The 17,505-nt window shown below is 47.3% G+C and overlaps 1 protein-coding gene across 1 annotated transcript in view; it reads left to right on the top strand.

Moving 5' to 3' along the window:
* The window catches only part of PTK7 (protein tyrosine kinase 7 (inactive)), a 96,533-nt gene continuing 79,028 nt past the window's right edge, over positions 1 to 17,505 (top strand). Inside the window, exon 1 of the mRNA XM_074949775.1 lies at positions 1 to 118. Within this exon, the coding sequence (XP_074805876.1) occupies positions 79 to 118 (40 nt within the window). The 5' untranslated portion in view covers positions 1 to 78. The remainder of the gene's footprint in view (positions 119 to 17,505) is intronic.

Below are 17,505 nucleotides of genomic sequence, written 5' to 3'. Positions count from 1 at the left end.
CGGAGCCGGCGGCCGGGTCGGAGCGCGGCGGCATGGAGTGAGCGCGGCGGCGGCGGCGGCGGGGACCCAGGGGCTGCGATGGAGGCGGCGCGCGGAGTCTGGCTCCTGCTGCTGCTCGGTGAGTGCGGGGCGGCCGGGCCCAGCGCCCCCCGGGGGCCATGGCGCCTGCTCCCCCCAGGCCTGGCCCGGCGCGGCGCGCGGGTCACGCGGGCTGCGGGGTCTGGGCAGCAGGGGACCGAGCCCCCCCCGGGCGGGTCTGGGCTGATCCCGGGCGGCCCGTTCTTCCCCAGCTCCCCGCCCGGGGCTTCGGAGAGACTCTGAGACCTGCCCGGGACCCGCCTGCGGAGCGCGCCGGCCGGGAGCCGGGCCGCCCGACGGAGGGGTCAGCGACTCCTGGGGGGCGGGGGGCAGGAAAGACCCTCCCGATCCGGCCGGCCGGGCCAGAGGGCTCGCCCGGCGGGTCCTGCTGCAGGCTCGGGGGCTGGGGTGGCCAGGCGCCTCTCTCCGCCAACCCCCCGCGATGGACCCCCCAGGCCTGGGTCGGCTCTTCCCCCGGCTGTGTGCCTCTGTTCCCTTCGGGCTGGGAATGGGGTGGACCTGCCCCCCGGTTTCAGTCCCCGGCCGTCGCTTGTTCGGTTAAAGAACTTTTAATGATCAAGTCGCCTTTGACTTTTCTTTTGGGTAAATGCAACTGACGGTGCTCTTGAAGTTTCTCATGATGAGGTGTGTTTTCTGGGCTGTGAATCATTCTTGTGGCTCTTTTCAGTTTTCCAGCCTCCTTTTGGAAGTGTGGACACCAGAACTGGACACTGTATTTATTCCAGCCAGCTTGTTCCCTACCTCATGTACAGAGATAACACCTCCCTAGGCTGTTCTTTGTTCCCTGTTAGGTCATGCATGCAGGGATCACCTTAACCCTTTTGGCCACAACATTGCTGGGGGAGCACAAGTTCAGCTGGTTTTCACCAGTCCTTTTCCGTACCAGCTTTCCAAATGATGTACTTCTGCCTGCTCATTTCCCTCTGTCACAGCCCTCCCCATTAATGGGGGATTCCTTCAGGTGAGGAGGAAGCATTAGGAGCACAGGGCCTGCAAAGCAGTGAGAACCCATGTGCATGGAATGGTCCATAGTAGCACTAGGCTAAAGACTGAAAAGAAGCCTTGTGGCCACTTGTGAAAAAGACTTGCTTTTTATCCACTTCACCAGATGTTACTGCTTGATGCCGGATGACTGCATGCCCTGTAAACCTTAATGCCCTCTCTAGGGAACACCATCATTTGAAGCTGTAACAACTTTAATAATAATCTTTTAGATCTTGCAATTTGGAACTTTGTTCTAAACTAGCAAGGCCTGAAGTGAGAGCAGAGGGAGTTGGGTTTAGCTGGCATGTTTTTAGGATTTGAAATATGTATTATGGCCAGGTAACTCTCCCGTCTTGAATTTTGCCCCCTTGGATCCCTACCCTGACATGTTCATGGGAGAGATGACAGCATCTTACTTTCCTTTAGCGTCTGTGTAAAGTGTGATCTCTGCAAACCAGCAGCAAGTACTCCCTGGGTCAGAGGTGCTGTGCATAGCTCACTAAGAGTCCGGTTGGCTATGTGAATAGGAGTGCAGTGTTGGACTGGGGTGGGTACAGAGAATGAGGTGGTAAGGTACTGGATATTCCCAGGTCCTGTTGCCATTTCCCTGAGGGCAGCAGCAAGGTGGTGTGATTGTGGTATTTAGGAAGTGTCACGTAGCTCTGCATTTTCTAACAATTTTGGTTTGCTTTTCCTTGTAAGGGGACCTTAACTCAGCATTTCATGGTTTTCCAGCATTTAAGTTTTGGGAAGGAAATTATAATATTCTGGAAGGGCTTGAGGAGCACAGGGCTGTGTTGACTGGCAGCAAATTTAATTCCACACTGGCTAAGCTTTTTTTTCTTGTGACGCTTAGTTATAACCACAACCATAGTTTTGAAAGTGAGGAAATTAGAAGGCTGTTGGGGGGGTAGGGGGGTATCTAAGAATGAGTCTGGAAATACTTAACTTTATAAAGCATGTGGGGTTCCTGGCAGAGTATTTCCAGACTCTTCAGTGCTTATGTTATTTGGATGACTCAGACAGCATTTGTTTTTTTAATATCTACAGCGTTCTAATGTGTGAGGTAAGATGTCAAATTATTTATTTTACCACACTGTGACATGTGCATTGGAGAGAATGAATATATTTGTGGAGGGATATGTTTCCAATACCAATGATATAACTTATTTGTGCTTTCCAGTGAGGCTTTGGCAGAGTCAATCACAAGAGTCCATTAAGGAAATTAAGTAGTCCCAGGGTGAGAGGCAAGAAGAAACTTCCTCTGTGGACAGGTTATTCCACAGTTACCCAACTGGAGAGTAGTGTTGTACCTTCCTCTAACTAAAGCATCTGGTAAAGACCACTGTTGGAGACAGGGCAGATGGGCCCTGACAGTGCCTTTTTTTTTTTTAATTAATTGGTAATTAAGATCTGATGAACACTCCATTCTGTAAAAATGGGAGCAACCAGATGTGAGCGGAGAGACCAGAAGCTGGAGCCCTTGGAAATGTCAGGACTCCAGCAACTGCCAGTGCTTTTAAATGCTTAATAGGAAAAGTTTAGTAACCACCTCCTGTTGCTGGTTTTAAATGTTACTTTAAGAGCTGCTATTTACATTCTTCTAGTAAGTAGCTAATACATTGTGGGGCTGCATTAAGTATCTGAAATATTTAAATACTATGCTCCTTCTTAAAACAGGAAAGAGTGGCAAGAAGCCGTGCATGCAACAGGATAACTGCTACAAGAGTGTAGTGAAGATTCAGCTGGTATGATTAGTTACATTACAATGCAGCAAACTGAGCATTGTGGGTGGAATACCAGAGGCTTCTGAAATAAATGAGCTGTTAAGTTGTAAAAGCAGCCCTTCTCCCTGCAGGAACTTGTACTGAGTTGAGGCTTGAGTATATTGCCTGCTTGTTAGTGCAAATTGCATTCTTTGTGTGGTGGTCCCTTTGTTGTCTGGCAAGGTAGAGCCTGTGTCTTTATTTGATCAGTAAAGCACCCATCACACTTGTGGGCGCTGCACATATAGTAAAAAGGGTGACATTAAACCGTCTGCTGCAGTTACGCCCTGAAGCGCTCCCTCTGTAGCTGGCACTTCATGGCTCAAATTTGTATTGATGTATCAAGTTGAGCAGAAGGCATTGAAAAGAGTTACTAAGGATGCATGATAGGCAGGTGCCTAAAACATTGATTAACACAATCCTCCTTGTGCTGTCCCCAAACCTTGTGCTTTGCAGAGACCTCTGTGTGCTTCAAGAATAAAAGTTACTTCATACATGGGGCCTCAGAAAGCAGCGTCTTCCTGTTGCTGGAGAATTTGATTTATTAGTGAAATGCAAGGCACACATAATGCAAAAATAGTATCCATGCAATGATAAGATTATGCAGTTAAAATCAAACCAAAAATATGGCAGTTAAGGCAACAGCTGCATTACCTTGATCCCATAAGACATACGGTGTGTTTTCAGGTATGTGTTCCATAGCATAAATAAGAACGTATTTATATATTTAACAAGAAATATAGTAATAGAAATTTCACCTTTGTAGTGGGACCAAGTTAGTGTTACTGGTGGGTCTCTTAACTCTTGCATTTACTGGCTGTTTTGGGACCCACCTGCATGTTTAGCATGATATTACCATTGAGTTTTTTTGCATTTAATTTTGTTTTCATCGATCCTTAAGGCCAGAAGGGACTATGGTGACCATCTAGTCTGATCTCTTGTGAAATATAGGTCATAGAATTTCATCAAGTGGTTCCCATGGCAAGCCCTTAACTCGTCGTGAAGGCTGAGCTAGAGTTTGCTCTGATTTCAAGCAAGGGTGAGTGCCTGTGGTGTAGATTGTGGCTTTATCTGGCCATACTAGGGGAGTGAACTGGGCTGCAGCTCTGAGGGTGGCTGTCATGGGGGCACATCCCTTGCATAGACAAGGCCTAGCTCTCCGTCCTTGAAATTGGCTCAGTACCAGCCCCTGACTTGAGGACCTGCTTAGGCTGATGAGGGAGTACTTGTGATGTCACAAAGAGGAGGAGCTTCACTGGGCTCTGATAGGTCTTAGCTGAGTGTGTGGAGAGGGTCAGATTCTATTTTTGGTTAGCAGTTAAAAACTATAGTGGCAGTACAGGTTGGGGTGGTTCAGGTCCATCTACCCAAGCCTTAACAGCCTGGAAATAACAAGGGGGAAGACTTGTGTGTTCCAGCTTCGTCCAACATGTCCTGTCCAGTAAGGCATTAACTGATCTAAACAGATCAGCACGTCTGACGGTCACATATCGTGTGCATTTGGAAAGTTATTCTGCCTTAATGTTGCTGAGGTCACTGTTAAGGTTTTATGTGAGTCTTTACAGCTTCTGCTGAAAAGCGAGGCTCTCAAGTTAAGAGATGTCAGACTCTCATCCTCTGTGGATTGGTGACAGAGGGGCTCACCACACGGGTACTGACTTAAAGTCCAAGGGTTGGGGACGTAACACGCTATGTATTAGTCAGCAGTGGAACAGTGGTGATCATGAACCCTGTCCCTGGTTATGAGAGAGGGCTGTGGGTAATAGTAGCTAGGAATGGGATAATCCAAATGGGTTTAGTCACTCTGGAAGGCATTTGGTGCAGTGGATATGACCGGAATTTGTTGTGTTAGGAAAAACTTTTTAACTCTAAGGATGGTTAGACACTGGAACAGCTTACCATGGACTTGGAGAGCATGGAATTCCCATCATTGGAGTTGTTTAAGAACAGGTTGGACCAAACACCTGTCAAGGGTTGTCTAGGTTTACTTGGTCCTGTCACAGCGCACAGGGTCTTGTCAAGATGATGTCTTGAGATCTCTTCCAGCCCTGCCTTTGTATGATTCTGTGTTAGAGACCTGGGTTGTGGGCCTGAAGTGATCTTGCATAAGCTCACTGCTAGCTTCCTTTTAAAGTGGTGCTCTGTGGCATTTCTAGTGTGGCCATAGCCTAGTCATCAGTAGAGGGAGTAAATTGCTTGGGAATTTAAACAGAAGAGGTGAGATTTGAATGCCTGGTTTGATGATGATTGTCCTGCAGCTTGTCATCAGATTCTGTGGGTTTGCTTTGCCTCTATGTCTAAAAAGTTTCAAAATGCTCTGTAGGTGCTCTTGATGTACAAGTGATATTGTAGGTCTCATCGAACCATCCTGAAAACTTCAAATAATGCTCGGTGTTTATTTTGTGTGATTTGGCTTGTGCCATTAAAAACCTTTTCAATGAAAATCTCATTGAAAGTTGCTGTTAAATTGAACTCTAGGTAACACAACCTTAAGTGTGGAGTTGGGACCAGCGCCTCCATAATCCCATGGACTGGGGTATAAATGTAGGCCTGTGTACGATCTTCAGTCAATCACAGATCCCCACTGTGATGTCAGTGGGAAGTTTGCCCAAACCTCAAGGATAGAATCTGGTCCTTGCATATTGACTGCATTTTTAGTTACCATTATTTATTCAGCACCTGATTGTCTAACTTGGCAGCGTCACTGTTCACCTGTCCTTTGCTTGTCCTTTGTCTCCTCTTTTGTTCACTCTGCATCTTCGTATTTTCTTCCTCATGGCCCCTCCCAATTTCTGTCCCTGTTCGTTTTCCTCCCGCTCCCTTCCTGTTTTCATCGGCTCAGGTGCTCAGGGCTTGTGAGATGAATGGGGTGGAGGGAGTTCCTGCCTTAGAGAAGAAGGATGGGGTGCTGGCCAGGGAGTGGGAAGACCTGAGTTTGGTTTCCTGCTCCACAGCAGGCTGCCTGTGTGATCTTGGGAAATCTCTGTGCCTTGGTCCCTGTTCGCGAGATGGGAACGGGACACAGCCCTCCGAGGTTGTGGAGGGTAAATGCATTAAAGGTTGAGATGCTCAGATGCTGTGGTGATGGGGGATGGAGAGATCATTGCCCTTCTGTGAGCCAGTATTTCAGCCTCTCTGTAGATCTGGGAAATCAACGCTGATGTGGGGCACTTGGATCTCGCGTTTTGAAGGCTTTACTTACAACCTGGAGGCACAGAAGCTGACCCTTTGAAATGAAAGCTCAGATTCTGTAGCTCCTGGACATGCCATATGGCTCTCAGATCTGTGAATCCCTCCTTATTTAAATTTTGCTTCTCTGGTGAAGCCATTCAGGGAAAACCCACCACAGATAAACATTTTGGGTAAAAAACAAAAACATAACCCCACTGAAACTTAAATTCAACCCTGTGTTGTTTCAACAGCCAAAAAAATATGTCTACACGGCAAACACAGCTGCTTTGTGACAGCGAGTGTCAGAGCCCAGGTCAGCTGTCTCGGGCTTGCTCTATGGGGCTAAAAATCACAGTGCAGATGTTCCCACTTGGGCTGGAGCCCAGGCTCTGAGGCCCCCCAACCCCTTCACTGGATTTCAAAGCCCAGGCTCCAGCCCCAGCCCAAACATCTACATTGTGATTTTTAGCCCCTTAGTGTGAGCCCAAGTCAGTTGATCTGGGCTCTAAGACTGTCTGCCTCAGGGTTTTTTTCTGCAGTGTAGACATACCGTAGACGAGGGTACCTTTTCTATGGGGCTCCCAGTCTGAGCTCAGCCCTGGCAAACCGTAAGGAAGATGTGTGGGGAGTAAGGACAAGGGTCCCAGCATGATAATCATGCAGTCATTCGGGTCAAGGCATGGGGGGGGTTCAAATATAAAAATAAGTCCCAAGTTACAAGTAGTAAAATGATTTTTGTAGCCATCACCACAGATGAGCACTTCAGCAGGGACTTAGCAAGTGAGTTTGGCCCTTTGCCTGTGTGCACCAGTTCTCCTGGCCTCCTGTTGATTTGGGTTTGTGTGACTGCTTTCCTTACTGGAATGTACAATGCCTAAGCTAGCTGTTAGCATTGGCCAGTGAGTAGCAATTCCACACCCAACTCCATCAACAGCTGTCTGCCATCCTGCAACACCCTGCCAACCTGATGGAGCTGGGGGAGGCTGCCCGGAGAAATGCAGCGAAACCGAGAAGCTCAGTAGCACGTTATAAAAAGCCTCTGCAATTCACAATGCTGTGAGAGGCCTCCAGTGTTAGGAATCGAAAGCAGGTTTTGTGTCCTTCCCCGGAGGATGCTTGCAGTGCCCACTCCGTGTTCCCCTCTCCCCTTTGGCTGGGCGTCTCTTCTCTTGGTGCTGCTCTCTTCAGGCCAATGGAGCCTCCCTTTTCTGTTCCGTACTCTCTTCTCTCCCCCCCCCCCACCTCTTGAGGGGCCCTCTTGCCATGTCAAGAGCTAAACAGTACCAATCACCTGACTGGTAAGTGCCTCTCTGGGCAGGTCCTGGATAAAGGAGCCACCTAATGACTAGGAGCATGGAGCGCTGCTTACGCCCAGCTGCCTCTTCCTTCCCCACAGGTGTATGATCCCAGGCACCCTTCTTTCCCTCTGCCAGGACGCAATGGGAGTCTGCCCTACCTGCCAGTAGTTCCTGCGGTGGGTGAGCCTGTCAGGGCTCCTTCACAAGGCTCCTGTGCATGCACTTTGTGCCTAAGTGTTTTGTTACCCTCTCAAACAGCTCTGAATTTTTGTTGCAAGATAATCAACTCCTTTCAATACTGCCTTTGGGAAGTATGCACTCCGTGGCACTTTCTTTTCGTCTGTTCCTTGAAGAGGAAATACATTCATATACAGGAGTCCTGGTCTGTTTATGCTACAGAGCTCAGTGTTTGCGTAAAGCTAAACGTGTCAGAGGCGAGTAACGTTGCATGTCTGATGGAATGGTATTCAGCGCTCCAGCTTTACTCTTCACGTGTAAGGAGCTGGGATTGGGCGCTGCTATTGGACTGGAAATAACATCCAGTTTGGAGGCAGTGTGCACAAAATGCAGCCTTTGTTTAACTAATTAGCACCGGAATTGCTGACTGGCTCACAGCATCTTGGGAATCTGGTTTTAGTGCTCAGAACTTGACAAAGCTCTGACTAGTAGCTCTTCATTCTCCTATGTGTATTCTTAAGAACAATAAGAACGGCCGTGCTGGGTCAGACCAATGGTCCAGCTAGCCCAGTATCCTGTCTTCTGACAGTGGCCAGTGCCAGACGCTTCACAGGGAATGAACAGAACAGAATTATTGTGTGATCCATCCCCTGTCATCCAGACCCCAATTCTGGCAGTCGGGCTTAGGAACACCCAGAGCATGAGGTTGCATCCCTGACAATCTTGGCTAATAAGGTCCATCAGTGGCTGTCCTCCATGAACTTATCTAATTGTTTTTTGAACGCGGTTATACTTTTGTCGTTCCAACATGGGTTGGAGCTTTCCTGGCAAGGAGTTGCACAGGATGACTGTGCGTTGTGTGAAGGAGTACTTCCTTTTGTTTGTTTGTTAAACCTGCTGCCTATGAATTTAATTGGGTGGCCCCTGGTTCATGTGTTACATGAAGGAGTAAATATCACTTTCCTATTCACTTTCTCCACATTATTCATGATTTTATAGACCTCTCTCATATGCCCCCTTAGTCGTCTCTCTTCCAAGCTGTATAGTCCCAGTTTTTTTAATCTCTCTTCATATAGAAGCTGCTCAATACCCCTCATCATTTTTGTTGCCTTTGTACCTTTTGCAGTTCTGATCTTTTTTTGAGACTGGGTGACGAGAACTGCACGCAGTATTCAAGGTGTGGGCGTACCATGGATTTTTATAGTGGCATTATGATATTTTCTGTCTTATCTATCCCTTTCCTAATGGTTCCTAACATAGTTAGCTTTTTTGACTGCCGCTACATATTTAGCAGGTGTTTTCAGAAAACTATCCATGATGACTCCAAGATCTTTAAGTGGTAACAGCTACTTTAGACCCCATTGTTTTGTATGTGTTGTTGGGATTATGTTTTCCAGTGTGCATTATTTTGCATTTATCAACACTGAATTTCATTTGCCATTTTGTTGCCCCATCGTTTAGTGTTGTGAGATCCCCTTGTAACTCTTCACAGCCTGCTCTGGATTTAACTGTCTTGAGTAATTTTGTGTCGTCTGCAAATCTTGCCACCTCACTGTTTACCCCTTTTTCCAGATCATTTATGAATATGTTGAACAGCACTGGTCCCCATACAAATCCCTGGTGGACCCTGCTATTTACCTTTCTCCAGTCTGAAAACTGATAATTTTTTTCCTTCCCTTTTTCCTTCCTTTTAACCAGTTACTGATCCATGAGAGGACCTTCCCTCTTATCCCATGACAGCTTACTTTGCTGAAGAGCCTTTGATGAGGGACTTTGTCAAAGGCTCTTTGAAAGTCCAAGTACACTATATCGATGAGATATCCTTGTCCACGTGTTTGCTGATCGTCTGCAAACAATTCTAGTAGATTAGTGAGGCATGATTTCTCTTTACAAAAGCCGTGTTGTCTCTTCCCCGACAAACTTGCAAAATGTCTTGTAAACAGGCCTCAGTATTTCATCAACTTGCTCATAAATCTTGTTCTGTCGTAAGCCCAGACCCGCTGCATTTCCTGGCCGGGCTTTTTTTCCCTCATTTTGGGCCAAAGGAGACAATTATTGTTGTTTCTGTGTTGCTCTGCTACAGTTCTGTTTTAAATGTATTCTTTGTATATGTCTGTGCTGCCTGCTCGCTAACTGCAGTATTTGTGAGATTGTCCCATGTGCACACTTGAAGCCATTGTAAATGTAGATCTAAACTTTAACTTTGACTGACCGCTTTAATAGAAAGGTTTCAGAGTAGCAGCCGTGTTAGTCTGTATCCGCAAAAAGAAAAGGAGTACTTGTCTCTCAGGTGCCACTAGTACTCCTTTTCTTTTTAATAGAAAGGTTGACCTTAAATGTAGAATTTATTTGGTGATCAGTCTCATAGGTCCCAGAGGGAGGGTTTCTCCATTGTTCCTTTCCTGACTGAAGAGCTGTCATCCGACAGCAGTTGAGCGTGCTCAGTAAAGAGGAAGTGTTGTATTGGTCCAGTTTACACAGATCATTTCACCTTGCCCTCTTTTAGTTACTGAAGCAACTTGTATCTGACCTGCCAGTCCATCCTCTTTGGTTAGATCTTGTAGTGAAGTTACAGTCTTTCCCACAATGGCAGACTCTGGCATTCCAGATATGAGCTGACCAATATTGAAATACGCAGCTGAAATTAGTAGCAAAGGAATTATGGGCCAAGTCAATTTCTTCTGTAAATTTTCCAGTTTGCATCAGTGTGCAAGTCCTGCTCTTACCCATGTGGTGAATTGTCTGTTTGGTGGTGATGGCGCCCTCTAGGTGATTCATCCCACCTATCAGGTTCATGGTTTGTTAAGGAGAGTTTTTTTCCTAAATTTAATGTCTTGAGACTGCTTAGCTGAATCCAGGCCTTTCCTTCTTCTAACCCTGCTCTCCATTTCACAGGACTTTTCTTGTTCGTAGAGTCCTAGGCCATTGAGATCCTATAGTCTGACCTTCTGTATAAAACAGGCCAGAGAACTGCTCAAGGAATTAATTCAGGGCCGATCTTTTAGAAAAACATCCAGTATTGATTTTAAAGACATCAGGGATGGAGACTCCACCATGACCCTTTTAAATTGTTCTAATGGTCAATTACTCTCACTGTTAAAGTTACCTTATTTATAGTCTTTGTCTAGTTTCAACTTCCAGCCATTGGGTTTTACCTTTCTCTGCTAGATTGAGGACCCATCATCAAAGGTGTTCTCTGTGAATGGTACAGACTTTGTACCAACCATTTAAATGTTTAAGCTGAGCAAAAATCCCTCTGGGCTCTGAATAGCTATTTTGTTCACAACTCAGTTGATGTGAAATTAAAAAATAAATCCACCCCATACTCCTGTGGGCTGCTCTGAACTGATGAGACCCCACTTCTGGCTTTGCAGCAGCACTGAACTGACCACCATCCAAGAGCTGAGTTGTGAATTATACAAACAAGGAATTAAACCGAGCAGCATTAAATCCCTTGTCAAAGGTGAATACCTAGCTTTGCTATGATGAGGAAGAATCAAAACCTGATGATTCATAGAAACCTATCTGAAGAATGGATGTTGGAAGAAATTCACATGCCTACACCTCCTGTAAATAATGGGCTCTTTTTTTTTTTTTTAAGGGTTAAACACAACCCCCGCTGGGTTGAAGAAACATGCTGGGACATGCACTGAAGATACAGTGGGGGGAAGCGTGTCTGAAGTTGGGAATTGTTAATTTTTTCAGGGATTTTAAATCAAATGAACAACTTCCATAATGTTGCATCTCACGCAACCTCTTTTAGCTTTAAATTGTTAGTATTTTCAGTCAATTTTTTTTAAAAACACAAACTAAAAAATATGTAAACCTGCTCATCAAATTGGCTTAATTGTAAGCAACTAAGAACCGATTCAGGACACTGCATGTTGCAGCTTTCTAGGAATACACACCCCAATGTGGAGTTATGTCTTCCTCCTAGGTCTTGTGCAGCTTGGGTGTGAAGCATTCTGGCACGCTTTGCGTGTGTCTGTTAGCTCAGCCCAGCCTGATCCTTGCTGGATAAAGCAGAGTATATGTAACATCCAGATCTCTGGGGTATTTCTTCAGGCGAATAAAACTCTTCCTTCACTTATCAAAGCAGGCAGGGAAAAGGGTTCTGGCTCTATATAGTATCTGGATCTCTGTACGCTGGCTCTATGTAGTACCATGTTATGCATCCTTGGACCTCGCAGGTCACCAGTGTATAAGAGCAGAGTGCCCAGTGGGCTTTTTATGGAGAAGTCTGAATAAAGGCCATAAAACATCCCCCCCTGCAGGGTCTGAATCGGAAACAATTAATTCCTTATCCCCAGCTTGCTGCTCAGTTCTAGGGGCTAGATCCATTGGTGGCCGTTCTGGTCAACTTGGAGGGTAACTGTGTTTTGTCCTAGCCTGTGTGATGATCTCACCCCCAGAGATGGAGGCTTTGGTGGCCACTAATCTGACCTCCAGGTTTCTGTATGAAAGCCTATTGGCTACTCCCTCCTTTGTTCAGTATTAGGCACCGTCTACACACACAAGTTTCACCGGGATGACGTGCGTTGCTAGAGTTAAACTGACGTGTCTGATTGTATGCCTTGTGCCTCATTTGTGTGATCTGCTTTGCATTTGAGCCCCTGCTTGTAGAACGTGGCTCGATGGGTAGGTATCCCAGAGTTCCTGGCACTGCTCTCGGGCTTGCTGAATTTCTCATGCCAGGAGTCCAGAGGAACTGTGGGAAGAGGGGCTCAGACTCCCTCCGCCCCTTGTGCTGTACCACAGAGCTCAGCTAGCTGCTAGTGCCAGTTCCAAACTAATCTCCGTCCGTGTGGAGGAGGCCCAAGGGAGCCCTGCCCTGCAGCAGGAATCTTGAGAGTCACTCAAGGACCCAGAGGTGGAATGGGAACAGTCTGCTGAAATGTATGGTGTCGTTCTCTGTGCCCAGTGGTTATGGCATTAGCTTGGCACTCAGAAGACCAGGTTCAAGTTCCAGCTGCACACAGTGTGTGTGGGCAAGTCCCTTAGTGTATGCTTACACTGCAGTGTAAGCCCAGGCTCAAGCCTCGCCCCCCCTTCCATCTACCCTAACATCACACTGACCCAGGGTTTGAGCCCTGTTGCTTTGCAGTGTAGACACAATCTCCCCTGACTCGGGTGCTGGGAGTCCTCCAAAAAGTATCCCACAATCCTATGGGCCAACTCCTTTGTCCTTTCTAGCCCAAGAACTTCGCATCTACTCTGCTGAAAATGGCAGCAGCCCTTTCATTGGCTTCTGACCACCAAGCTGCAAATGCACCACCAGAGCCTTCTGTGTTTGCGATGGTGACTGAACAGAACAAGCCTTTTACAAATCGTGCTGCCCCATGGTCAGGGGAGCACAGCCAGAGTTTGGAACATTTCTGGCAGAAGGCCAGCAAAACTGCAGACTTCAGTAAGAGGAACAGGAATGGCCACACAACCAGCAAATAGCTCAGCAGCTGGCACCTGCAAACTTACTGGACCTGTGACCAGCCCAGTCAGTGGGATCAGCAGCTGAATAGCGAGTACTGGAAAACCAGGGACCACACTGTGGGCAACTTGCCGACATTGTGCCCATTTGATGAGGTGTTTGGCTGCTAACCAAGTGGGGACAGCAAAGTCACTCTGTTACTGACAGCAGTCCCAGAGCAGGCTCTGGACCACGGGTCCATGCTCGGAGGAGCTGTTTGATGCCCCTCCCAGGAACAGCCAGCAGTGGAGCAGGCAGCAGCCACAGAAGGGACAGAAGCCGCCCCTGAGCCTGGTAAGTTTCTGGCTTATTAATATAGGAATGGGAGGGATTTCCGCTCTAGGAACAAATGCAAAAATTATGAGAAGCCCTGGCTAGCAATGTGTATCTGCTAATGGGGAATTGTATGCCAATGCCTTGGTGTCCTCCCTCTACCTCCCTCACCACCGTGTAGAATTCAAAATGGCAACTGAGACATGCAAACAGTAAGGAACACCTTTACAGGGAACTTTTACTGGAAAGGTGCAGATTTTTGCTAGGGCCACTCCTGTTTCTTAAAGACAACCACACATTGCTTATAGGTATGCTGCTCTGTAACCAGTCAGTGGTCTACTGAGCGACCTGGAAACAGTGAACTGTGGGGGGTGGTAATGTTCCATTTACAAATCTAGTCCATTTCAGTTCAAGATAGTCCATGTAATCCACAGGTGACAAAATCACTTGTCCCAAATATGACTGGGGTTTGTAATTTTGCCCAGAATCGTGCCATGGGCAGGAAGGAGTTTTGTGTGTTTGCATGCAGCCATAGCAGGGTAAGCCACATGGAAGGTAGTGCTGAGCAGCATCCTGTTGATTCCCTCATGAATTCTGGCCCACTCCTGGGTGCTGATAGCTGCAGACTTTTCCTGAAGCAGGAACTCTAGGTCAGTTGTTTTCAACCTTTTTTCATGTGTGGACCCCTTTGGAAATTTTAGATAAAGTCTGGGGACCCCCGGGGGTCCACGGACCACAGGTGCAAACCACTATTCTATGGTAATGACAATCTTTTGTGAACCCCCAGGGTCTGCGAACCACAGGTTGAAAACCACTGCTCTAGTTAGGTAGTCACATCTCAGGGCACATTTTCCTTGGTAGCTGACCAGCCCACTCCACTCATTGATGTGCTGCTTAGTCACGTTGTTTGAATACTTCGCAGGTCCATCAGCAGCTTGGCATAACCTCTCTCTTTGCCAGTCAGGCACCACAAGAACTGTTACGTCCTCCAAAATGTGGAAGGCCTGAAATTATAGAAAAAGCTTTTACAGCACAGCCACTGATGGCAGCCCCCTTTTCCCCAAACTCAAGTAGCTTTGCAGTTTTCTCAAATGAAAAATGCAGCTTTGCATGGAGTTAACCAGGCTGTGTCCAGGGAGCGCCTGTGGTCTGAAGCATCCTCCTCACAATATACTGAAATTCCGTTTGGAGCAGTATCATTTTATGTCCTTGAAATTCCACAAGGATTTTTTTCTGTGTTCTTGCAATGAGCTATTGGACACTATAACTCTCTGGGTCTTGTCCTGTTCCAGGCTCCTTGCTCTCTACTGGCTACAGCACTTACACAGCAGAAGCCTGGACCAACACACATGGACTGTTCCAGGAGGAATTGTTTCGGTGATGACCTTATGGTTGAAGTTCTGGAGGTCCAGAACCAAAAGACACAGAGGGACATGCAGCTAGAGAAGAGGCATTCTGCAAGGCAAGAGGAAAGTCTCAGGCTGGCTGCATAGCTTGAGGACAGGGTTTCAGCGCAGGAGCAGTTACTTGCTTCGCAGTCCCCGAAACAGGAACGGCAGCTAAGGAAGGAGGACAGAGCTCAGCGGAAAGAGCTGTTTGAGTGGCTTATATCGCTAATGACTGCAAGAATGGAGGCTCCTGCTGCATCACCCAGACCACAGCCCTAGTTCCTTGCGCGCTACCCTGAGCTGCAGTCCGGAAGCAGCTTGGAAGACTCCATGGTTGGGTGGCCCGTGTAGTTAGGCCCCATGAGTGGCTGGTCAGGGCAACCTTGCTCCATGTAGCCCTCCATATTGACCCCTTTCCACAGTGCCATGTGTGCAGGGAATGAAGGGAGAGGAGACTGGGGGGCCAGGGCCATGCCTCGGTAGGGGTTTTCTGTCTTGTACATGGTTTCGCTGTTTGCACTTGTTGGTGCACTTTGTTCTTCTGTGAAGGTCTGATGTTACTGGCGTTTAGGTCTGGTAATGGCAGCTGGCGTGCCTGGCAGCCGGTGAATGTTGTAATATGTTTACAAATAAAGACTTTTTTATTTTATCTGGAAAGTTTATTTCTATCACTGCTTCACATCACATGATGTGTGTTCAAAATAATAAAGGTAAACAACTGATTGTGGACAATTAGGAATTAGTATGCAAAGACTATCCCTCAGTACAGTTATCTATAGCAAGTCACACTTCAGTCCCGTCCTTACGTCAGTCCACAGTGTGAATAACCCCTCTCCCCATTTCAAAAGTGTCATGTCCTTCATAAGTACATTGCCTGACACTAGCATTCCCCACCCCTCTCAGAAGCACATTCACAAAGATACTATATCCCCTCTTCTATTGGGCCATGCATGTCTAATATGGGAGCACACAGCAACCCTGACTCTGTTGCCAGCTCCGGCAGTGGGAGGTGCCCTTTCTGGCTGAGTGTACCGGTTCTGCAACCCCCTCGCAGTCACAGGTCCATTCAGGGGGAAATGACTAACCTCTGGCTTTACAAAGACTGTAAGGGCACAGCAAACAAACAGCATTGATGACACTGGCATCCAAACGGGTCTGTAAACACCCCAAATGGGATTTCAATCTGCCAAAAGCACATTCAACTACCATTCTGGAGTTGCTGAGAGTGTAATTAAACTGTCTTTTGCCAGGGCATCTGAAATCAGGGTATGGTTTCATGACCCAAGGCAAAAGGAGGTACATGGGGTCCCCCAGAATACTGGTGGAGACAGTAACTCCATTTATGACCATGTCATTTGGTGGGAATCGTGTCCCAGCCTGTCCATGAATGTAGACTGCTGATCGGTGGAAAACCCTGGCATCATGAACTTTCCCAGTGCAACCCACGTTGTCATTCATAAATCTCCCTCTGTGGTGCGCGAGGGCCTGCATAAATGTAGCAGTGTCTTCATGATCTATGTATTCATTGAGGAGGGCAAACTATGGGCACATGAATCCATCAGTGGCCTCAGCATAGTTTGGAAACCCCATTCCTTCAAAGCCAGCAGTTTCTTCAAGAATATAAATCCATGGTACACCCACATCTTGAATACTGCATGCAGATGTGGTCCCCCCATCTCAAAAAAGGTTCAGAAAAAGGCAACAAAAATGATTAGGGGTATGGAACGGCTGCCATAGGAGGAGAGATTAATAAGACTGGGGCTTTTCAGCTTGGAAAAGAGATGGCTAAGGGGAGATATGGTTGAGGTCTATAAAATCATGACTGGTGTAGAGAGAGTAGATAAGGAAGTGTTATTTACTCCTTCTCATAACACAAGAACTAGGGGTCACCAAATGAAATTAATAGGCAGCAGGTTTAAAACAAAAGGAAGTATATTTTCACACAACGCACAGTCAACCTGCGGAACTCCTTGCCAAAGGATGTTGTGAAGGCCAAGACGATAATAGGGTTCAAAAAAGAACTAGATAGCCATTGATGGACCTATCCTCCATGAATTTATCAGCCAGGGTGGACAGGAATGGTGTCCCTAGCCTATGTTTCCCAGAAGCTGGGAATGGGCGACAGGGGATGGATCACTTGATGATTACCTGTTCTGTTCATTCCCTCTGAGCACCTGGCACTGGCTACTGTCGGAAGACAGGATACTGGGCTAGATGGACCATTGGTCTGACCCAGTAGGGCCATTCTTATGTAATATCTTTTATGTCCGCCACCTTGGAGCAAACCACACACCTGATTGCCTCAGAAACCTCCACCACTACTGTCAATGTTTCATCACCAAACTGGTTTGCACTGGATTTGTAGCAGTCTGGGGGTAGCCAGTTTCCAGACGGTAGTAGCAACCTGCTTCTTGATTGGCAAAGGTAGCCTCATGCGTGTATCTTTATGCTGGAGGGTGGGGGTAGACTGCTCACAAAGCTCCAGCAATGTAAAAGTGCTGGTCATCCGAGGTGTGCATGACCGTGTGATCCCACCAGTCTGTGCTCGTGGCTCTGCTCCAGACGTGCTGGGCTACGTAGGGGGCATCCATGGGTATAGGGAGTGTAATGAGCCGCACCAGTTAGTTCGAGCCTCCATGCCTGGGTACGCCTCTTCTGCTGCTGCCTCCTCCTGCCGATGGGCCAGAAAACACCGCAGAAATGTCCACTGGTGTCTCATGGATGCTCTGCCTGTTTCCTGACCCAAGCAAGAGAAGTTCTTCAGAAGGTGCCTTCTCCATGTGGCTGGCTCCGGTAGCTGGGAGCACACATAGCAAAATGGCCACTTGGCGGGATTTGGTGGCAGGCTGTTCGTGACACTGTGCATATGTTTTCCCACTGTGCAC

Source organism: Natator depressus, chromosome 3 (genome assembly GCF_965152275.1).
Source record: "Natator depressus isolate rNatDep1 chromosome 3, rNatDep2.hap1, whole genome shotgun sequence".
NCBI lineage: Eukaryota > Metazoa > Chordata > Testudines > Cheloniidae > Natator > Natator depressus.
This window is presented reverse-complemented; position numbering and strand designations above follow the sequence as displayed.